At 37.1% G+C, this 25603-nt stretch overlaps 1 protein-coding gene across 2 annotated transcripts in view; it reads right to left on the reverse strand.

The window, feature by feature from the left end:
- Window positions 1–25603, reverse strand: part of LOC136831246 (1-phosphatidylinositol 4,5-bisphosphate phosphodiesterase epsilon-1-like) — a 417095-nt gene that overhangs the window by 336750 nt on the left and 54742 nt on the right. Inside the window, exon 3 of one of the 2 annotated variants that reach the window (XM_067091301.1) lies at window positions 3891–4009. In XM_067091301.1, coding sequence (XP_066947402.1) covers window positions 3891–4009 — 119 coding nt within the window. The remainder of the gene's footprint in view (window positions 1–3890; window positions 4010–25603) is intronic. The other variant, XM_067091300.1, reaches the window with a different exon arrangement.

Genomic DNA, 25603 nt, shown 5'->3' on the forward strand with positions numbered 1-25603 from the left:
GAAAACTATACCGATTGACTAAATCTAAAAGTATTAAAACAGTTATATATAATTGACAAAACTTTAAAATACATAATAATATAAAGTAAAAAAGGAACATAAAAACCTAAGTTAACCAAGCAATAAGAAATCACGTACCAAACAGAAATCGTCAAATAAAATCACTGAGAAGATAGATACTGAGAGAGAGAGAGAGAGAGAGAAAAAAAACAATGAATATTCAAAATGATAAAAAAATTTCATTGCATACTTTGCTTTTTTCTTTTTTTTTTTTTTCCTCACACCATTTCACCCTCTTCCATTTGCAGTCTTCTAACTCGCCCAGTTGTCATTTAACTACGACATGAACAGTAGGTTCTCCAGTATTTTGTACTACATTATCATTTATTTTTTTATCATTTTGAATATTCATTGTTTTTTTTTCTCTCTCTCTCTCTCTCTCTCTCAGTATCTATCTTCTCAGTGATTTTATTTGACGATTTCTGTTTGGTACGTGATTTCTTATTGCTTGGTTAACTTAGGTTTTTATGTTCCTTTTTTTACTTTATATTATTATGTATTTTAAAGTTTTGTCAATTATATATAACTGTTTTAATACTTTTAGATTTAGTCAATCGGTATAGTTTTCTTACTGTTTCTTTTTATTTTTATGTAATTCCATAGATAAGTGACCCTGATGATGGGAAAAGTTACGTATTCCCTGAAAGCTCGGCTGTGCCTCTGTTAATTTCTAAGAAATAATAATATCTGGAATTTTACCACGTCTTCTGGCTATCCTGTTCCTCCTTATATATTTATATATACATATGTATATAAATATATATACACATACATTATATATATAATATATATATATATATATATATATATATATATATATATATATATATATATACACACACCAGATGGAATAGGTGGGCAAATTTTGAGTGATGCTTGAATAAGTTAAGTATACCTTAGTTTAACCAGACCACTGAGCTGATTAACAGTTCTCCTAGGGTTGGCCCGAAGGATTAGATTTATTTTACGTGGCTAAGAACCAACTGGTCACCTAGCAACGGGACCTAAATTCCTCTAATTCTTCATTGGCCGGTCGGAGAGTCGAACGCTGGGCCAACAGCGTGCTAGCCGAGAGCTCTACCCACCCCTCCAACGAAGAACTTGAATGCTTGAATAAACACCTAGCCTAACTAATATATAACAATTATTTATTCACCTGCTCTTGTTGTATTGTTCGTCTAAGTCAGCTCACGACCTTAATAAAAAAAAAGAAAGACTTGCGAACCCAACTGACAAACCATAATCGCGAGCGCTCACAACCTTTCCTTACTACCGTCTATCGTACGGTTTATGACGTCACAACAACAACCACTGCCCCATTCCAAACACAATGACTGCCTTTCCAAACACCCAATAAAATTAACTGCACACTTTGTCTATTATTTATTAAAAATGCATGACGCCTACACCTTCAATAACCCATTTAATGAAAGTAACAAAATAATAATGATTAAATTTATAAAACTACATATCACAGCTGAACTACCCCTCCCCTATTCACGTGAATAACGAGACTTAAAAACTGACAGATAATCAATGCTGTTATTAGATCTTGATGGGATAATATTACACCTTAATTCATTTCCTAATTATATTTCCGGTCTCCAATAGTACAATGCTGCATTCTGTTCTTGCACTGATCAAAACAATAATGTGGGCCTTCTTTCGGTATGAGTTTCAGTAGCCGAGTCGCTTTCTTCTTCATTTATGGAACAGATTAAAAACGGGAAAAGAAAACTTCCCATGTTAAAGGTCACGTGAAATGGTACTGAATAATTATGAAACTTATGCCATAAAGCCAACACTTGAGCTCTTTCGGCCATTCGACGCTTAAGATGGTGAACAGGAGTTAATATGGATGGACTCAAAGATATAGAGATCCCGGAAATAAACGAGATGAAGTACAAGTATCTCAAAACGAAGCTGAAAGATAATTAAACAGCTGCACCAATAAGTAAGAGTTAGGAGCAGTGAAGGGGGAGTGAAGGTTAAGTAAAAGGCTACAAACTCCGTGCAGTTGGGGACCGAAGGGACATTGCAAACGCCCTTTAGTAATGCCTAAAGTGCACCACGTGAGTAGGGTGGAATGAGTGCACTTTCTCCCGTAAGGGGTGAGTGGGGAAGATGGTCACGTACTGAGATATTATCTCTTAGACAAAAACTGCGTCACTGAGAGCACCAGGTGTGCTGGTGCATTTTCCTGACGAAAAGATGAAACCATTTTCCAAGTTTTTCCTTCTTGGCCAAAGGCCAAGCGCTGGGACCTATGAGGTCATTCAGCGCGGAAAGAGAAACCGAGAGTAAAAGGGTTTGAATAATTGTTAACAGGAGGAAAAACTCGCAGTTGCATTATAAACCAACGGTCAGGAAGGAGTGGAAAGGAAGACAGAAGAAAGATATGAACGGAGGTCCAGTAAAAGGAATGAAATGGGTTGCAGCTAAGGGCCGAGGGGATGCTGCAAGGATCCTCAAGTAATGCCTACAGTGCACCGCATGAGGTGCACTGACGGCACTAACCCCCCTAAGGTAATTAATCTTCTAGAGGAGTTCTAGACCCTGTTCATGATGAAAACCAATTCTATATAATTACGTAAATAACATCAAAGGAAACGACTGAACTGACCCTGAACATGGACTTATTGAGTAAGTTTCCTTCACCCTTGGTGACGAACGTACTTTCAAAAGCACTGACTTCCTCAAGTGTCAGGATCGCACTAGATGAGCAAAGTCTCATCTCAAGCGATAACACAAACCAAGAAAAAATGGCACCCTTTTTCCACCCCGCAAAATCAAGTCTACATTGAAGAGAACCCATTTCCAATCTGTTCCGGAGATTGAGAAGAAAGAGACGGAACTTCTTAGACAACTAATAGAACTCCTACTGTAATGCTTTGATTAGTGTAAAGCACGAATGCGCCGACTTGATGAGCAAAGAAATTATAAGCAAGTTTTTTCATCAACACTAAATGTCATCACCAATCTCAGTATTGGACATTTGAACTTCTTGTGCGTGTATATATATAAAATGTACTGTATATATACTATACAGTATATATATATATATATATATATATATATATATATATATATATATATATATATATATATATATATATATATATATATATATTATATAAATATATATATATATATATATATATATATATATATATATATATATATATATATATATAGCTTACCTATCCTGAAAATCAACCAACATCAAACAAATACATGAAAGAAATTAAAACCACATGCAATCACTGGCATACCACAACACAGAATAGTTACAGACTAGTTCATATACCTTAAAAAAGAATCAAATATAAAAAATCAACAAGGAACACATTTATACACCACAAATACTACACAAAATTCCAAAATACGAGCAGAACCATTCAGGATTTTTAAGAGTCCTAGCTGCATGGACCCAAGGTACATATGCCTAGCATGCCTTGAGGGATAATGGAAAGGTTATGTAGATCGAGGAAGGGGAGGGAAGGGGGGAAGGGGAGGGGAAGGGGAGGGGAGGAGAGGGAGGGGGGGGAGAGAGGGGAGGAGAAGAAGGGAAGGGGCGGGGAGAGAAGAGAAGTGGGGGGGAGGTGGACTGAAGGGGAGGGGAGGGGAAGAGGAGGGGAGGGAAAGAGAAGGGGAGGGGGGGGGGGGAGGGGAGGGGAGGGAGGGGAAAGAAGGGGAGGGAGAAGGGGAAGGGGCTGGGAGAGAAGAGAAGTGGAGGGGAGGTGGACTGAGGGGAGGGGAGGGGAGGGGAGGGGAGGGGAAGAAGAGGAGGGGAAGGGAAGAGAAGGGGGAGGGGGATGGAGAATATTTACCTGTCATACCTATCGATAAGTGTCTGAGACTTTCTGAGGAGGATCTCGACATCTTGCGAGACGCAACGACTTCCGGTATCACAAGAGGATTTATCCAAGATGCTCCCGTGGAGGTCGATCTGGAAAGAAGGAAGAACGATCGTTATTTTCAGAGGTAAAATATTCTTCCAAAACGCCACCGAAGCTTCGGGAATTAGAGATGACGATAAAGAATTTCCTTCTCTAGCGATCAAAGCATAAGAAAAGGATTAATGGTCACAGACTAAGCAAAAAGGTTTCATCAGACGACACACATCACGACGAGGGTTTTATGCTCGACTGGAAAAAATTATTACTCGTATTAATTTCATTAAAAAAAAATTACAAAAACACAAAATCCAATAACATCTCTCCACACGAAAACGTTTCGCTCCTATACACCATTTTTTGCAAAATTAAATGAATTAGTTCTACATAAACGTTCTCCCTTTAATTAACAGGGTCATTCTGCCAGTAATATAGTTTCCCCCTTTTCCTAGAAGCAGGACCAAAGATATGTTTCTTCTCATTACGTCATTTCCCGCATCAAGGACGTGTGTCTCTATTAAACTAATTTATTGTCAAAGGAACCATATCCTTTACAGTTAGTTTAAATTATGTTATATCAAAGCTTACACAACTTGACAGTCTGATGAATTAAAAGGCTCACTGTTGGCCACTATGGTCCAGAAAAAAAAAAAACAAGATGTTTGAGATGGAGTGAGAGACGTGTAATATTAGAGCTAGTTGTATGGAGTGTAAGGCTTATGATATGTTGGGGGGGAAGGTACGCAATAACAGGCCCTTATTTCTAAATGGGTCCCGGGATTTGCTGGACCCCAGATGTTATTTTAACATACTTATATAAAAAATTAGCACCCACATTCTTTGTGACCCCACATAGTTTTATATATCTGTAATTCGTAAAAATAATAGTTTTGAGAAGCGCAAAGGTATAATGAAATATTTGTTTTCATCATAGAGTAAATGTAATAGCCAGTCTGAGATGAGACAACTCCTTGCATTATTATGGCTGAGTTTTCTCTCTTTAATGGGATATATAGCCTATGCATATTATTTCAAACACCACGTTACAATGTTTATATTAAACACTGCCTATTACAGCAATTCGGACAAAAAACTTTTGCCTTTGGGTCTCAAGCAAAAAATGTAACTTTTCCACGTGGGACCTCTCATGGAAATGTGCTAGTTGCTGCAGTTTCTCTTCATTATTCTCAGTCAGAACTATCATCTGCAAACAGACACTATTCCAACACCATGACAGAAATTACATCTAATCTCGTTTCTCCGACTTCTTGCATCACTCCATCCATAAAGAAACTAAACAACTATGGTGACATATCAAATCCCTGTCACAAACGTGCAAATCTGTAAAAGAGGTCATTCAAGCAGTTTCTTTCCTTAAAAAAATTACCTCCCCTCTATCTAAACTATAATACATCTGACCCTATTCTAAGCCAGGAAGGCTTTATAATAACCAACAGTTGTGTCCCAACACTTTTGTCTTGAGTGGAAAGTGAATAAAATCTGGTTCAAGTTCTCTGCATGATAACCCAGAGTACAGTCAGGTACAGTTGTGCCACCAATCAAACTCACTCAGCGGGCTGTGTGTGTGTGTGTGTGTGTGTGTGTGTGTGTGTGTGTGTGTGTGTGTGTGTAACTGCATGCTGAGCACTGACTGGCTAACAGATTTCACTGGTGGTTGAAGGATGCACAGAAGCACTCAATCAGCCTCAGGGTTGTCAGGCCTGAGCTTTCTTCAGCCTGAGGGGTACTGCTTTTTTAGGCAAACCCTATGGTTTCCTGAGATTTTGCGTGTGTTTAAATTTTCTGCTCTGATGGTTCCTCTCCCTACCAAGCAGGTGAGGGAGATGCTTTGTCCAAAGAACAAGTTGGAAAGCCTGGGCAAACTTGAGCAAAGGCAGTACTGTATCATCTATATTTTGTGATGAGCATGGCACTCCACAACACACTCAGTTCCATGAATAAGCTTCAAACCTAAACCTACACAACCTGTACATGTCCATACAAGTCAAAAGTATAGGAGCTTTACTAGATTATTTACAGGCAACATCATGCAATGCTAACTTAATCCAATTGGGGATTTTACGAAAAATTTTATATGACTGTATTCGATGATACTATGCAATGTCTACTTAATTGTTTATGGGTTCCATGGACTCACAGAATGCATACAGTAAGCTATACCTTGTTAAATCACGGCCAGGGCATTTGCATTCACAAACTGTAAAACAAGCACTGTACACACAAATTCAAGGATAGGAAGACTATTCTAAGGATTAATCAAGGGTACAGTGTACACACAAATGTGCAGTATATAATCCTTCTTTCTTACTGTTGGATTTATGGTTTAAATACAAAATGTATGCAATATACATCATATCCTGTACCTTACTGATTGTGTGTTATGCCATATGTTTGTTTAATGGGATGATTGTCACTTCGTGGCCATTTTGCTCACAAGCTCACTACACTTGTAACATTACTGCATGTGAAGGGGGAATAATTAGAGTAGTAAAAACCTTGTTTCTTAATTTTTTCCTAATACTGTACTTAATCACTTAGTACATGAATTATATCACATACTTCAAATATGGCAGGCTTGTAAAATAAGCCAGATCTATTATCTGTTCGTATAACAAGTTGTCAATCCTGTAACAAGTAGCAGTATTCTTTTCTTTCAGTTTTAATCACACTAAATTTATATGTATTCAAGATAACTTTTGTACAGATTAATGTAATATTAATGGTGATTTCTTACCAAATATAACATCACATTTTTCTGTCTATCAGGCTGCTGGTGTGACTGAAACCTCACTGTTATAGTAAACCTTGTTTCTATGTTTTTGCCATTATGTACATTTAACAGTAATGGGGTACCAAAACGGGAAACTCGGGATTTTTGGCTGGGGAAAAACAAAAACAGGTGAATATTACTAACAGCAATAATTGAAAGCTCTCAAGGTCCATGAAAAGCAGTAGGAAAATTATATTACATTTATCAGCAATAAAAATAAAACATGAAAAATTATGGGAAAGTAGGACAAACGGGGAAGACTACAATAATGAAGGGTCCATCACACCTCTGGCCCTCCTTGGAACACAAGGTGTAACAAAGATGTATTGTAACCTAACCTAACTAAGAGTGCAGTGTACTTACTGACACTGGGGAGGAAGAAGGGGAGTTTTGTCCTTCATGACCTACCCCTATTTCTTTACAATCACTCCTTACTTTACACTTTAGAAGTGTGTTATGCCTTGTCATTTTATTCAGACACCCTAAAACGTTTACACACACACATACAAAACCCATCACTATACCAGTAACACTCTTTACGATGTAACGAAAAACAAACTAAAACGTTCTACACAAGTCCAACTACCGTATTCTCATTTACCAAAAGAAAATGCCACCAGTTTTGAGAGTAACAACTGACAACATTATCAAAGTCAGCCAGAAGGCTGATGTCCTAAAGTAGGAAGCCTACTGGTTTTGAGAAACTGTTGTAATAGATTCATTTCCTATTTGCCCTCTCCCAGTCGGCTTAAATCATGTCACATTATAACCTGAGTGGAGGGAAAAATCTGAACCCAAGGGCAAGAAGAAAACGGAGCTAATTTTTGAAGACTGGAATAAGACCTGAAAAAATTCCAGAGCTTTCCTATATTAAATTGTCTACCAACAACTCACCTAGGCTAGGTTAGGCTAGGCTATCCAAGGTAGATCTCGTATCTAGCCTAAGTTTTATGCAGCAATCATGTACGCTTTGGTGTTTATGAATATTATTTGCAGATAAATTCAACACTAAATTTTCATGACAGTATGTAGAAACATGTTGGGAGGGTACAAGTTTATAAGTAGGCTAGGGAAAACCACGTGAGAGATGGGAAGAATAAGATACAGTGTCCTAAGCCAGGCTAGGGTAACTTAAGGTGAAGATCCCCCTCCCTTGCCAGGTTAAAGAAAGTCATCATCAAAGGGAGGGTAGGCCAGGTTAAGTTAGGTTACAATATATTAAGACTACTCCTAATAAGGTGTGGATATGCTCGGTTCTATGACTATACAGACCCTGTAACTTTAGCACTAAGCTGTCTTGTTATTCTTTATTGTAAACTGAGCTATTTTTTTCTCATTTTCTTAGGTCATGGAATATACTAGCCTCCACAATTTTAAGGCTCTGCCAGAAAACTGTACTGGGAAGAAATACCGTCAAAACCTTCTAAATACAAAATTCACACAAGGCAAATTTCGTCTCAAAAGTTCTGGATGTAAGCAAGCAAAAATATACCACTGCACCTGGGGTTAACAATTTTTAACCTAGCAAGCTGAACTGCAATCCACAGACCAACTACACCTTCCACTGTCTGTTAGACCTAGTTGTGCGTACAGTAAAGTGTTCAACTAAAATTTTCCTCGAATCATAGCCTTAGACCTAGTAAACTATTCTAAAAACTAAAAGCTTTAAATAACAGTCTTATAGGTCTATGCTAAAGTAAGAATGAGAATGATACTTGAAAAAGAATGTGGGTCATCACCCTGACTTGGAAACCAAACAAAGCTCTCGTCGAGAATCATGAGATTCTACTCATAATGATCGTATCTGTTCAACATTTAGACAAAAAACTACGTAACTATAGTTTTTTTACATCAGTTACCTTCGTCTTCCTAGTGTGACCTGTGCTATGACCCCAAAGATGGAGTTTCTCCTAGTGAAGGAAATGTAGCAACTCAGCTACCAAGAAATCCACACCGGCGTAGGGTGGTCTGACAGTGTAGGCCTATTCTTGATATATACACTTAAAAAATATTATTCGGCCTCAATGATCGTTTACCTAACATTCACCAAATTTGACACTGATTTAATTATGTTCACTTTAAAATAAACTTTCGATTTCATGTTGCGTTTTTTAAGTTCTGAGTCGGGGAATTATAATCCTTTCCATTGCAGCTTTTCAAAGAGGCAGGCAAACAGGGCTTAATAAGGTGGCTGGTGTCCTACGTTTGATATCTAAATTCTAACACTGTTACTGTATAAAAGATTTTCAAATTGTTCGCTTTTACTAACTGTGAAAATATTGATGGTGATAAAGGAAAAACTATAATCTAGGCAAGTTTTTTACTCCTGAAAATATGATTTAAAAATTGAAAACTAACCCTGCGGACCTAGCTCCTCTTGCTTGTTCATGCGAGACTCAGCTCTGTAGTTAAGCTCGTATTACTCAGCCTATTTCATTAATTCTCCGCTGTCTGGCAGCCTTGATTAATAGTTCTGTCACTGAACACATTTCATTTATGACTCTTGACGAATTAACCAACACCGTGACTACCGGATACAACAAGTTACGCTTAGAGAGTAGGCAGTCTAAGTACTGAAGAACACTGCCAGTGGCCCAGTGCCTGGTAGACTTACTACTTATAAACAGGCCAGTGGCGCCCCCTTTCTGATCAGTTTCAACTGGTTTATGTTAAATTTTGTGAAGATTAAAAAAAAATAACATATCATTATTAAAAACAGGCCGAGATAAAGTCAAGAAAATGCTTCGCGGCCTGACTTGAAAGCAAGTATCTGTAGCGAATTTATCACCTAACTTTATACAAGAAGGATTATTACCCTTGACTGAAGTCCTCCAAGTGACCATGAACTGTGTTTACATCGGATATGTGGCTGGAAGAAGAAAAGGCTAAATAATGGAGTACTGAAACATCGGCAAAAATAATAAGAAAAGTGGCCAAATGAATACCAAAAAGAAAGAGACTGAGAGCCCTTGGCACTCCATTAGACTGAATAATGAAACGGCGCAGTATATGTCGTTAAATCATAATTTATTTCGCTGATTATTAGTACCAATTTATCTGCGTACAAAATACTTGGCGTCTCATCTGGGAAATTACTGTCATTGCCTTAGTAATATTCATGCTGATGGCTTCACCTTAGTCAGCACATCACTAGCTTTTTGCTAAGTAATTCAGACATAAATATATATATATATATATATATATATATATATATATATATATATATATATATATATATATATATATATATATATATATATGATATATAGTGTATTGTACTGTATATATATATATATATATATATATATATATATATATATATATATGTATATAAATATATATTCATATTTATGCACACACACACACGCACACTGATACACTAAATGTAAAAGATTCATACAGAGGAGGACGACCCGGCACAAAAATACGAAGAATCTTAACCGGCATTTATTTCTGGCAAGGATACCGCCCATTAAGCCTCAAAACCACGATAACGGGGACTCACAAAGTGTGCAGGGCTATCCTAAACAAACCATTAGCATAAGATGGTGATAATAGGAACACCTCGTAATGGTAAGAGTTAGCATTTATTTCCATAAGTTGATTTTTTTCGTCGTGACGATTCATACAAAGCCACACACACACACATACACACACATATATGTATATATATATATATATATATATATATATATATATATATATATATATATATATATATAGAGAGAGAGAGAGAGAGAGAGAGAGAGAGAGAGAGAGAGAGAGAGAGAGAGAGAAGTGCAAATGCTCTTGCTTGAAAAATAATGTTACATAATAATAGATAAAAGGTTTGATTCATTTTTTTAATGTGATAGTTCCTTAGTAAAATATGCAAAATATGACGATGCAAACTGATCTCACCGATTAATAATGGAAAGAAAAAAGAAAATATCAGCATCTTTGGTACTTGGAAGAGCTTGAAACCACCGAAAAATATCTCAGCCTTAATTATAAAGAAAAAGTCCCACTGTTTTCTGACTATTTATCGCAATATTTCAATTGCTGAATAAAAACAATCGGAAATATGAAACCAAAAACGTACATACTAATTTTATAACTATGAAAGTTGTCCGTTACATAGCGTCACATTTATCAGGGTCAACGACGCCGGAAAAATAGTAAGTAAGTATACCTTAGTTTTACCAGACCACTGAGCTGATTAACAGCTCTCCTAGGGCTGGCCCGAAGGATTAGACTTATTTTACGTGGCTAAGAACCAACTGGTTACTTAGCAACGGGACCTACAGCTTATTGTGGAATCCGAACCACATTATAGCGAGAAATGAATTTCTATCACCAGAAATAAATTCCTCTGACTCTTCATCAGCCGGCCGCGGGAATTGAACTCCGGCCCATCGAGTGAGAGTCTGAAGCTCAAGCGACTCGGCCAACAAAGGGCTAGTAGTACCCTATACAGTTATGACCGAAGTTGAAGACTATTCAACCAAAAGGATGCACAAAGCAAAATATACGTAATATTATAGACCTAGGCACGGTTTAAGTTAGGGGAAACGGAGGGGGGGAGGTTGGGGTGGGGTTGGGGGACTAAAAACCATCTTCATACAGAATTTATTCGCATTTAGTTGCACAAAGCACTGTTATTACACTGTGAAGAGTTTTTAATTACAGAACTTGTACCGTAGCTCTACTTGTAGATAGGAAGGTTAGCATGTTTTAGTTACATTTTTTGACACTTCCGATTTTCATTATTCACTTTTTACTTACTTGCCAACTTTTTTTTGGGGGGGAGGGGGATGTTGGCAAGTGCTCCCACTGATTTAACCTGAGAACACCATGCGCAATGTAATGTAATGCATATTCGCTTCATATTCTTAGAGAGAAATAAATTACAATCCTTTTACCTGCTTTTTGTATATGACAAATGCAGCTGAGGTCTGATATATCATGGCTACGTTAGTGACCCTTGGCCTTAGTACACTCTTAAATTTAAGCGTTTATAAGTTACCCTTGAGCTGTAGCGCTAAAATTACGGTGTCCCACTCTAATTTTTTCTTTTTCCGAAGTATTTTTCCTATTTTACCAAACTATTTTTCCCCTTTTTTACAAACTGTTTTTCCCTTTTTTCCCAAAAAATTTCTCCCTTTTCCAAAACTATTTTTCCATTTTTTCCCAAACTATTTTTCCCTTTTCTCCAAACTATTTTTCCCTTTTTTCTCAAACTATTTTTCCCTTTTTTCTCAAACTATTTTTCCATCTTTTTCCAAACTATTTTTCCCTTTTTCCAAGCTATTTTTCCCTTTTTCCAAACTATTTTTTCCCTTTTCACCAAGCTATTTTTTCCTTTTTCCAAACTACTTTTCCCTTTTCACCAAGCTATTTTTCCTTTTTCCCCAATGTACTTTCCCCTTTTTCCAAACTATTTTTCCCTTTTTTTCAAACAATTTTTCCCTTTTTTCCAAACTATTTTTCCATTTTTCTCAAAATATTTTTCCTTTTTTTCCAAACTATTTTTCCCTTTTTCTCAGACTATGTTTCCATTTTTTCCAACAATTTTTCCCCTTTTTCCAAACTATTTCTCCTTTTTTTCCAAACTATTTTTCCCTTTTTTCCAAACTATTTTTCCCTTTTTTCCAAACCTGAAAAGGAAAGAGAATACAGTAATACCTCTTCAACAACGTTTGCTTGAGTAATTATTCAGCACCCTCTCTCCAACTTCAACGAGCAGCAATTTCCGAAATGCAGGAAAAAGAGATCACAATGGCACGGACAAAATGACCGCCTCCATAAAGTAACAACACACACGAGCTCAAATGACATACCCGAGAGAGAGAGAGAGAGAGAGAGAGAGAGAGAGAGAGAGAGAGAGAGAGAGAGGCAACATGGAAGACACGTAGCTAAGCGGGTATTTGGTGCCTCATTGGAAAACATCACACACAGATTCGGAGAGAGATACGTGGCCTTCTCTCTCTCTCTCTCTCTCTCTCTCTCTCTCTCTCTCTCTCTCTCTCTCTCCCCCCAACAGGGCCATCTCCCTGGATCTCCCCTTCCCCTTCCTCTCCCCTTACCTTCAACAAGCCACTCCAGATACCCACCTTCAACACTCCCTTAAGGCCACTCTCTCTCTCTCTCTCTCTCTCTCTCTCTCTCTCTCTCTCTCCTCCTCCTCCTCCTCCTCCTCCTCCTCCTCCTCCTCCTTTAGTCCCTCCATCTCCCTCCCTCCCCCCCATCCCTCCCGGACTTCCCCTCAAATTCTATTTTTTGGTTTTTTCTTCCCCTTTACGACCAGTGGAGTAAGGAGAGACACAGGAGCCTCCTACCCAAGGTAAGGGTAGGGGGCTTCTGGTGTTTCCCTGAGTAAACCCCCTTCTGAACGGAGGAGGGATCCCCTTAAAAGCCGGGGAAATGACCCTCAGCCAAAGATGCTGGAGTCGCACTTCCTTCCTTCTCCTGCCGGCCAGTCCCCCTTAATGCCTTTAACTGTCGAGACGTGACTGGGCCTCGAATTCCCCGCGAGTGGATTCGGGGAAAGAAAAAGGTCCCGGGAATTCTTATCTGCTGAAGCCACAATGATGCCCGGAAGTGCTAAAACAATATACCTAACACCCATCCTCAAAAAGCTAGTGAGTGTGGACTCGGCGCAAATGAGCATTCACACTGACTGCATACCTCTAAGCCCTAAGCCCCAGATTAGACTGAGGGAATTTGGTTAAATTGCCCTTCAAATGATCGGGTCTCGGAACATTTCGCATTTACACTAATGGCTAATTTACAGACCAAATGGTAATCTTTTTATTTTGAGTGGAACATCTTCAGCTCAATATTTCTGGAACTAAACTAGTCATTTACGTCATTTATTTTCCTTACACTGGAAAAATATGTTGGCCGGTGCGATAATCAAATAACAGTTAAGTATTTTTAGGAAACTTTTTACGACCTAAGTCGGCCAGCTTGTCGATCTTCCTGTCTTCCTGTCTATCTTTAAGCGTTCTGCACAGTGATGCTGAATACAGCCAGTATTATCCCTAGGACAGGCAATATCATCGAAGCCTTCTTTGAAACTTTGTTCCTCCATTCCGCATTACACAATATGGGGAGACATTTTTACACAGTTTTAGTATTTGGGACAGGGGAACATTCGTATCCGAAGCATATACATTAAACTGTTATCCGATTTCCTCCAATCAAAGATAATATTTAATGTTATAAATTGGCACCGCGAAGAAGCTAACGTCTGACTGCCTTAAATCGAGAGAGAGAGAGAGAGAGAGAGAGAGAGAGAGAGAGAGAGAGAGAGAGAGAGAGAGAGATGCAGGTCCTCTCTAACCAGTCTTGATGCTGCTTCAGAAGTTCTAATCCAAAATGGATTCACATCACTAGTCAAGGACCCGTTGGAGCTGTGGCGTAAACTGGCTTTCACGCTGATACACACACAAAGAGAATTCTGCCACTAAATGTTTGAGCGACAAAGGACAACGATGAGTCGCAATAAAAAGTATATCATGAAAGTTCTGAACTACCCGTATAAGTAGACAGATCTTACGTAAGGATATGGTAACTCAAATATTTAAACGGTTACGGGCTTGTAAGAGTAGCCCGTAAGTTTCTTCTTTAAAAGTTTGAAGTAACATTGAATAACAAGTAAAGAAGAGGAAATTACAGACAAAAAAAAATGTTTTCAAAAGTAACATGGACTCACTAGTAAGGGTAAAATAAACAAGAAATGTTGGAAATAACATGGACCCGAGTTATAATAAGGAAAATAAGAAAAAATGTTTAAAATAAGGCAGACCATCATGAGATGTACGGACTAACTGAAGATCTATCACTGATTATAACTTGGTCTCATATGGAACACACCAAATAAACCATTCACTGGCTTTACAAGCTTCCAGACAATAGGAATCTCCAGCTCAAAAAATATACCAAAATCATGATAAATCTGGTAAATCAGAGATATAATGAAATAATAAACGAACAAAAAAAGACTGAAATTACAATATTAAAAAAACCAAGCGTATGATAAATAACTAAGAATTAAGCGAAAGATAAGACAAGGGAGGCCGACGCAGATGACACCTCATATATCTATAAGTAATCTGACTGCTCTTTTATATGCATGTAAGTATGTCTGTCTGTCTGTCTGTATATATATATATATATATATATATATATATATATATATATATATATATATATATATATATATATATATATATATATATATGTGTGTGTGTGTGTGTGTGTGTGTGTGTGTGTGTGTGTGTGTGTGTGTGTGTGTGTTTTACGGGAGAAAGTAGTAGCGCGCGCGCGTCATGAGTTCAATCAATCCCAAACCAATTAAACCAGTTAAAAAATTCAATAAAGTCGGGACGTTCAACGATGATGCTATAATTAATTACCCTCTAATGATAACTGAATCCGGTCTGAATGAGTAACAATCACTATTAAAAACAATTCGGTTAGCATTTAATTATAACCGCCTCTTTTTCTGGATAACACATATTCTTGAATTAAGGTTGCTTGCACAGAGAGAGAGAGAGAGAGAGAGAGAGAGAGAGAGAGAGAGAGAGAGAGAGAGAGAGGTAACAAAGTGATATACATTCTTTATTGTTACTGTTACTTATTCAAATTAAAGATATACAGACAAGAGAGAGAGAGAGAGAGAGAGAGAGAGAGAGAGAGAGAGGTAACAAAATATGCAAAATGTTTTTAATAGTCACTGTTACTCACTCAAACTTTAACAGTCACTTTTCCTCACTCAAACGAGAGAGAGAGAGAGAGAGAGAGAGAGAGAGAGAGAGAGAGAGAGAGAGAGAGAGAGAGAGAGCCTGGAAAAATTACATCTGTTGTCTCTCTGGTCGGCAGCTGTTCATTTTTCCCCCGCTGTTGGAAAACTCTTTTGAGACGAAGTTCGGAAAACAGTTTCTCATTGTCGGGAAAACTTTCCGAGACTTCGCCTCGCCAGTCCCAAACGCTATTGCCGGTCCCAGGACACACTTAGCGGCGGTCCCCTTCGGCTCCGGAACAGTGCGTAGGACGCACAAAACATAGAGAAGAGATTTTATTTGTCCCACCGTCCCTCAATATCGCTGCCTATTTGTTATCACTTTGACAGCAATTGAGCGAGAATGTCAACAGTAGTCGTAAAAATGAGACCAAAAAAGGGTCTTTTCATCTACGTAGTATTAAGTTAAGTATACTTTAGTTTAACCAGACCACTGAGCTGATGAACAGCTCTCCTAGGGCTGGCCCGAAGGATTAGACTTATTTTACGTGGCTAAGAATTGGTTAGCTAGCAACGCATAGCAACGGGACCTACAGCTTATTGTGGAATCCGAACCCACATTATACCGAGAAAAGAATTTCTATCACCAGAAATAAATTCCTCTAATTCTTCATTGGCCGGTCGTAGACTCGAACGCGGGCCCGGCAGAGTGCTAGCCGAGAACGATATCGACCCATTCAATGAGGAACTTATCTACATAGCATTATCATCACCTATCATCATCAAATATTATCATCAACTATCACAGTCATCCGGACAAAAATAAAAAGAAATATAAGGATTTTGTTCCTAAAATAAGCAGAATATAAAATAGGTGTAAATAAAAAATATAAAGACTCAAAACACGGAGGATAAAAATTCCCTTTTAGTTTTCTGTAAAAGAAAATTGTTGTGTCGGCTTTGTCTGTCCGTCCGCACTTTTTCTGTCCGCCCTCAGATCTTAAAAACTACTGAGGCTAGAGGGCTGCAAATTGGTATGTTGATCATCCACCCTTGAATCATCAGACATACCAAATTGCAGCCCTCTAGCGTCAGTAGTTTTTATTTTATTTACGGTTAAAGTTAGTCATAATCGTGCTTCTGGCAACGATATAGGATAGGACACCACCGGGCCGTGGTTAAATTTTTATGGGCCGCGGCTCATACAGCATTATACCGAGACCACCGAAAGATAGATCTATTTTCGGTGGCCATGATTATGCGCTGTAGCTGTTGTACAGAAAATTCGATTGCGCCGAAGAAACTTCGGCGCATTTTTTACTTGTTTAATAACGTTGTCACAATTTATCTTTTATTTTAAAAAAATTAGATTATAAAAGAAAAAAACATTTTTATATCAGTTAAGAACTTCATCTTAAACATATTGATGACAGTAAATATCAGATGATTTGAGGCGCAATTATAATTATTTAAAGAGATAAACTTTACCTATAGAACGGAACTTGTTATCAAGGATCACTAAGATGAAATACAAAAATTCGTTACATTGGTCAGAATGTTCAAAATTTGTGAATTTTACGTTGACATTTGTTGTCTTTGTATCTGAGTTTAGTATGTTTTACCCTTATAAGATGTGGCGTTAGGCAAAACAATCTGTGGATTTGAAGTATGAAGTCTGTGGACTTCAGCTCAATAGCTGTGGATTTGAAGTACGAAATCTGTGGACTTCAGCTCAAAATCTGTGGATTTGAAGTACGAAATCTGTGGACTTAAGCTCAAAATCTGTGGATTTGAAGTACGAAATCTGCGGACTTCAGCTCAAAATCTGGGGATTTGAAGTACGAAATCTGTGGACTTCAGCTCAAAATCTGTGGATTTGAAGTACGAGACCTGTGGACTTCAGCTCAATATCTGTGGATTTGAAGTACGAAATCTGTGGACTTCAGCTCAAAATTTGTGGATTTGAAGTACGAAATCTATGGACTATTCTGTGGATTTTATGCACAATATCTGCGGGTTTTAACATCTGTGGATTTTGTGCTCGGAGTATGCTCATTTTATATCTTAAATAAGTGGATATTATACCAAACATAAGTGGATTATAAAATCACCGGTTTTCAAACTGAAATGACTATGCATTACACAAAATATCGGCGGATGTTATTCTCAAAATCATTGAACTTTGGGACCTAAGAATGAAAAAGCTCCTCACAGGCTTCTAAGATTCCTTGGCACTGGTAGGTGAAATTTTCGAGTCTTTCAAAACGTTTCCTCTAATTACCAGATGCATGAGAAGCAAGGTGAGACTGAAATCAATAGGTGGGGTTTCGGGGTTAAACAGGTATTCTTTAATATATATATATATATATATATATATATATATATATATATATATATATATATATATATATATATATATATATATATATATATATATATATATATATATATATATATATACATATATATATATATATATATATATATATATATATATATATATATATATATATATATATATATATATATATACAGTATATATGTGTGTGTGTGTTACTTGGTTCTTGGGTTAACAAACAACCCTGATGAAATAAACATCATTTTCCATATTGCAAAAGATTTATTGCTATAATAAATGAAACAGCTGTCAGGGCATCTAATGGAAAACCTGTCTACAAACATTAGTAAACTGAGAATTTAAAGATTATTTTGGCAATTACAACAGACAGGACTAGTAAACGAGATGTACCCTCTTCACATCTGATCCACATTAACAAACAGGAGAAACAGGCGGCTGGAGGTGATTCCGCAGAAACAGGAATGACCAAACGAACGTTAGACCAGAGGGTAAGGTACATACTGTATACTTCTGAGAGCCATTACCAGCGGAGGGGGAACGCATATCTCCTTAATATTACACGGGAGGAAATGATACACCTACCCGCTTCCGTCATCAGACCCAAGCCCCTGCAAGGGATGCTGGACAATGGAGAGCACATTACTGTTATGAGGGACTTGTTAACTGGCACTACTTCGTGTTTACGATAACATTAATTATAATTGATGCTTCGTCAGCGTCAACAGCGACGGGATGTTAACTTTCTTTTGTGGAGGTCAGGCGCCCTGTGACGGATTCGGCGCCTAGGGAGCATGAAATACATTATTCCAAATGAAAAGAAAACATGAACAGAACACGTCTTAATCTACAACACAGGCTTAAAATCTTGGATATGTGTCAATCTCTACCAGTGTACGTGGAATTTCATGGACCTTAACATAAACGTATAAATTTTTCCAGTGAAATGTAATATTGATTTAGGTATTACTTTAGATTTAAAGGTACCTAGAGTACCACCTACTCTCTCTCTCTCTCTCTCTCTCTCTCTCTCTCTCTCTCTCTCTCTCTCTCTCTCTCTCTCTTTCTCTCTCTCAATCTGCTTTATGTTTTTCAAGCTGTTTGCGATAATTTGGAACCTTAACAATAAATTTTCTGGATATTCCTTTTTTTTTGTTTTTAGAAACCATAGGAATACTCTTGGGTTCTTGGAACCATTATATAAACAGTGTTTGGCTATGTGACGATAATAAATTCAACCAAACAGCATAGCACTAAAAGCCAACATTCATTTTAACACCAGCCTCCTTTCTCTCTCTCTCTCTCTCTCTCTCTCTCTCTCTCTCTCTCTCTCTCTCTCTCTCTCTCTCTCTCTCTCTCTCTCATTAAAATTCACAAACTGGAAGCAAAAAGGATGTGTGTGTGTGTGTGTGTGTGTGTGAGAGAGAGAGAGAGAGAGAGAGAGAGAGAGAGAGAGAGAGAGAGAGAACAAAGTTTATGCACCTCTTGGATTCCATCTTGAGCAATTTGTCCTCAATTCCATCTCCTTTCCCCACCACTGACCATTCCTGCCTACACTCCTACTGATACTGGGTTTAACCTCTCCCCCTCCCCCACAAACCCCGACCCTCTCCCCATCATAAAGGTTTAAAACCTAACCTCTTTCATTTTTCACATTTTCATTTTGCCATTTCCTCCTAGTCAGAATCCTTCCCATGTCCTTCTCCTCCTCCTCCTCCTCCTCTCGCATATTATGCTTTCCATATATTCTCCTCCTCCTTCTTCCCTCTCCCATTTTTACGCTCTCCCCTTGTACGCTTCCCCTTCCCGAATTCCCATATCCGTCGCCGTCCTGAAATAGGTCCAATCCTCCAGATTAAAATCAAACACAATGGGCAGACTGAACCACCGGCTCCCCCTTCTCCTCAAAATAAAGAAAAAGCATAATCATCCTGATTACATGCATAAGAAGGATAAGGGCGAAGGGAATTTCTTCAAAATTTCTACACTCACAATGAAGAAACAGGAAATCTTGTTATAGGATACAAAACAAAAAAGCCCAAAGATTTTACTAAAAAATACTTTTGGAATAATGGAAGTTAAAACTTGAAATTGTTATTTCAAAATTCCTGACCGCCTACAGTTTTTCATGTACACTGCATATCTGCAACCAATAACTGACAACACATGTATAACTACCGGCTACCGGGTGTACACACACACACACACATGTATATGAAATTTGTATTTGTACTAAAATATAAACTTTTATCATCCCCATTTATGTTTCCTGAAAACAACACCTTTCAGCCAACATTTTAACTGAAGTCCACTCTCATACCCTTCAGGGAGCGTACAACTACCCGTTATGCAGTCATTTTCACTATGAAGCACCTAAGCATTCAATTCACCCAGCACAACCACCCTTTCTGCTCATCTAAACACAGAAAAGCACAGAAACAGGCTCTTCAGGAGAGCGTTTCTTTATTCTCATTCTTCCATTCAACTACTGCATATACCAATACGAAAATTCATCCTGCTGCACTCAAATTCACCTACACTCTCCTCGAACTAAAACACCAGTACTCCTCCACTTCCTGGCACAAGGCCAACCTATACCCCTGCTGCGTATCCCTCAGCTACACCACACATAGTAACTTTCACCTTCTCTGTTCTGAATTCTCTGTTTATCACACATTGGACTGTATTCCCTGACATTTAACATTCTCTAAATGTTTACTCTTACCTTGCATTTCGCTTCTGTACCGCATTTACACAAAATCATTTTCATTTGATCTCTGCCGTTCTGTACCGTAAATACAAGCAAGGAGCGCAAACCCTTTGTCATTGATTATTTTATAATTCTTCCTCCAAAATTACATGGGATGTTTTTACTGCTTTCATTTTTCGTAGAGAATTCAAACATCGATAGCCATATGCCTAAGGAGAAATTACTAACCTGAGAGTTTCCTCCCACCAAGGGGTTCACAAACCTCCTAGAGTGTTATTTCCCTTTGACCGGCAAAAACTCTGGAAGACGTTGCCGATCCTTGATCTTTCCCACCATAACGGCAACCAACTACAGCTGACTATCATGCACCTAGTACTCATCTCCCAGAAATCGCACTCGGGTTCCTCTCGCTAGTTGGGCTGAATTCTGAAGGAAACTGCTGAGCCACTTCTTGATGCTTAAAACTTGTAAGACTTAACGAAAATGGAAGCAGGCAGAGAATTAAAAAGCGCAATCCAAGGTTTACTGATTTCTAATAAATTATAAATTTTGGAAAAAGCGACATGAACAGGTCACCCTTTCCCAAATTTATAAGTATAACCAGGCTGCCTGAATGAAGTAACGACTCTACTTATGCCAATTCCTCGTTGGGGTAGTCAGTAGAATTGTCGGCTAGCACTCTGCTAGGCCCGAGTTCGCGTCTCCGGCCGGCCAATGAAGAATTAGAGGAATTTATTTCTGGTGATAGAAATTCATTTCTCGGTATAATGTGGTTCGGATTCCACAATAAGTTGTAGGTCCCGTTGCTAGGTAACCAATTGGTTCTTAGCCACATAAAATAAATCTAATCCTTCGGGCCAGCCCTAGGAGAGCTGTTAACCAGCTCAGTGGTCTGGTTAAACTAAGGTATACTTAACTTTTGACTCTACTTATGCTATTCTATACGTATATTATTAATTCTAAACCCAGAACAGAGAGAGGGACAGGGGAGACTGAGTAAAATACTGATATCTGCTCCAAGGACAACGACGTATACATTAAAAACTGTTTACAAAGATGAAAACTCTACTCATGCAATGGAATTACTTTACAAATAAGGCCACATAACAACAAAGTAATTGAACACCACTGTCGAACAGCTATACATGAAACAGCTGAAGCCTACTCACTGCATTTCGCAGAGTGAACGGGAGCACAAAATATTTCGCTATTTTAAGGATATATAATTACTGAATGCAAACGAGACAACTCGCATTGAAAGCAAATTGCAATATTCTGCAATTTTGCATTCATATACGTGATCAGTTGGCCAACATGATCACCTTCCATAAAATCGCAGAATATTTGGAAAATAACTCATATTTTTAGGATGAGAAATTTTCATGCAAGGTACACAGAGTGAATACCTCCCAACAAATATATTGAAAAGTTGCTCAACTTCAAAAAAATTATTAAACGAACGTGACCACATAAAAGTTAATGCGACAAAAATATGGATGAATACCTAATTGCCTTAGTGGTTCCATATGCCTATTCTACATGCATATACAACGCATCCGAAAACAAATAAAATAATACATAAGTATTAAACCAAAATACACAGGGATTTTTCAAATCAATATATATATATATATATATATATATATACAATATAAATATATATATATATATATATATATATATATATATATATATATATATATATATATATATATATATATATATATATATATATATATATATATATATATATATATATATATATATATATATATATATATATATATATAAAGATTCAAGTAAATAAACCATGTCACAGGTATTCTAAAGTTGCAAAAATCGTGAGCGGAATCCCAAACAACCGGGACATCTGGAGGAGAGAGAGAGAGAGAGAGAGAGAGAGAGAGAGAGAGAGAGAGAGAGAGAGAGAGACCCCTCGAAACTGGGTCAACGGCCATTCAAAAAAGGCTTTCCAAAACTGGGTCAACTAACGTGCCAAGAGAAGATAAGGAGACTAAACCAGGTCGCCGTCTGGAACGAGAATGAACAACAAAACGAATCTCAACCTCGGGAGGGTCATAACAAATTGCTAAATAAGCAGGTTCAATTAAGACCAAGTAACAATTCCCATTTAGATAAACTTTCACAAGAGAGAGAGAGAGAGAGAGAGAGAGAGAGAGAGAGAGAGAGAGAGAGAGAGAGAGAGAGAAGAGGGGGTTACAAATGGGAATTTGAATCTAAATTATGTAATATATACATTATGTTTATATACGTGTGTATATATATATATATATATATATATATATATATATATATATATATATATATATATATATATATATTTGTTCGCTTACTAATGAAAAAAATTGGAAACGAAATCAAACACAACACAGAAAATTAGATAATTGGGAAAAAACTGATAAATATATACATACATACTTACATACATACATACATATATACACATAGATATAGATATATATGTATATATATATATATATATATATATATATATATATATATATATATATATATATAGAGAGAGAGAGAGAGAGAGAGAGAGAGAGAGAGAGAGAGAGAGAGAGAGAGAGAGAGAGAGAGAGAGAGAGAGAGAGGTCAGCTAATGCTTACAGGTTATAAAGACACATGATAATGAAAAGAGCTCCACACACAGTTAAGAGAGTGACATTATTATGAGAAAAAAAAAAAAAAAAAAAAACAGAAGCGGATGGTAGCACGAAGAAGGCTATGAAAATAATAAAACCCAGGAAGATGGAGCAGTGACGTTGGCATGGAAGGTGAAGGAATGGAAGCGGATAATTCATTTAGGGTTTGGAGATTGAACGTACTGTAGCGGATAATGGTAGGCTGAGATATATGAAGACTCACGTCACATGTAAGACAAGGACAGCAACACGGTTTCTGCAGAGGCTACGAAAGAAGAATCTACAGGATCGGGAAGTGTGAAGTGTGTTTCGGGAATGCTGAACCAACAATCCTTTATAGAAGTGAAGTGTGGATCCAGAATGCAATTGAAAACTAGATGGAGGATATTGAGATGGACTTTTTGTATAGCAAAAGTGAAGTAAAGAAGGCTTCAGTTGGTGAGATATTACGATGCACAAATGCTTCCTAAAAAGCTTCCGTTGGTGAAAACACGGATCATAGCTGGTTTGGTTACTTGAGAGAACGAAGGATAACAGGCTGTGGAACCCTTGCGCGCTCTGAAGTTTTGGGACGAAACATGAGGGAAAGATCCTGAAAGTGTGGGATAAAGGAAGTGGAAGAAGTGCTAAAAAGGATGAAAATTATTTGAAATTGAATGCAGGAGACTGTCTAAGATGTAGGTTTATGAAACAGATAATGATATATATGATCTAAATGCAAGAATTTGCAATTAAAGGGAAAAATGTAGCAGTGACTGTTTTTTTTTTATCTCTGAAGCCACCTATTTTTAGGGGACTGGGTTAAAGGGTTATTGGTGGAATTATATAAATGTGTGTATATATTTGTGTGTGTGTAAGTATACACATAATATATATATATATATATATATATATATATATATATATATATATATATATATATATATATATATATATATATCACCTCAAATCCAGGGTTAGTCTCTTCACTGCACAATAACTTTTTCCAACTCTTGAGCTATTGTACCAGAAACAGAAACATCAGATAGGTGCAGTAATTTACTTGTTCAGACAACTATAATCAGATTCCAAAATTAATTTTCAGTACAGTATACCCATACCCTTTCCAAACCAGTGAGAGAGAGAGAGAGAGAGAGAGAGAGAGAGAGAGAGAGAGAGAGAGAGAGAGAGAGAGAGAGAGAGTCTAAAATAACTAGACGACTAGGCAACCTATCATTAGGGAAACTGAGTTAAATAGGGATTCCGTCCCACTGACACTATAATAATCGAGCTTATCCAACTTTCGCTCCTCCCAATCAGACTTCTAAATAGTTGATAATAAGTTCTGAGCGTAGATGTACAGTCTGAGTCTTTCTATTTATAGTTGGATAAACACATCCTACCTGGAAAATATATTTATGAAATATAGAAAAATCTCACAAGATATATTAGTCAAATATTATTTCTATATACAGAAGGCTAAATGTAAACTTTTGCGGAATCATGACCTTTTAGTTATAAAACGTCTGTGCCTAGTGTGAAGACTTATGATTTACTCCATATCCTATTACATTATGCCCACGCAAGGCCTTAGTTCCTGATAGTCAAGAAAAGTCTCTCTTACCTGAAAGCGACAGTTGCTGGTTTTTTTTTTATTCTACTTATACTACCAGTAAGTTATGCCTTCCCGAGACGTTTTCTTTTTTTTAGATAAAGAAAACGGACGCGCCTACATGATATCAGCTTATTTGTCTAAATCGCATTGGAGATTCAACTTAATCTATTTTACTCTTCCTTCACAAAATAATATAAACAACTTTTTTTGTGCATTTCAGCTACCTCGTCATATTAAAAAAATATTGAGTGTTAAAGTAAAAAAATATTGAGTATTAAAGTAAAAAATAATAATACACTGAATGTAATTAGAAGTTCTTGTTCAACAGATACAAGAAAACTACAGTTTAGTAATGAACTCCTGTGGTAGAAGAATCTTTCCACTGAAATTCAAATGAAATCTCCATCCTTCAGCATCTGACTAGTTACACTAAAGTGAAGTCGATTCCTAATCATTCTAAATATCCCGTTGAAGAGAAAGAGTTAGGAACCTACTGTAAATCTTAAATAAAATTATATAAATAATATTCTGCTTGTAAAATGTTACATGGCTTAATCGTATATTCTTATTAAAGTTCGTTCTTCGGAAAAATTTAAACAATTAATAATGGAAAAACACTGTCGAAATATATTTTTCATAGCAATATAAAGTGAATGAAAGAAGTGGCAACTTATTTATGAGAGAGAGAGAGAGAGAGAGAGAGAGAGAGAGAGAGAGAGAGAGAGAGAGAGAGAGAGAGAGAGCAATTCGCTCTTCAAAAAGTAAAAACAATGAAAAAGGAACAATCATTATATTAAAATACATC

This window comes from Macrobrachium rosenbergii, chromosome 48 (genome assembly GCF_040412425.1).
Source record: "Macrobrachium rosenbergii isolate ZJJX-2024 chromosome 48, ASM4041242v1, whole genome shotgun sequence".
In the NCBI taxonomy this organism is placed as follows: Eukaryota; Metazoa; Arthropoda; class Malacostraca; order Decapoda; family Palaemonidae; genus Macrobrachium; species Macrobrachium rosenbergii.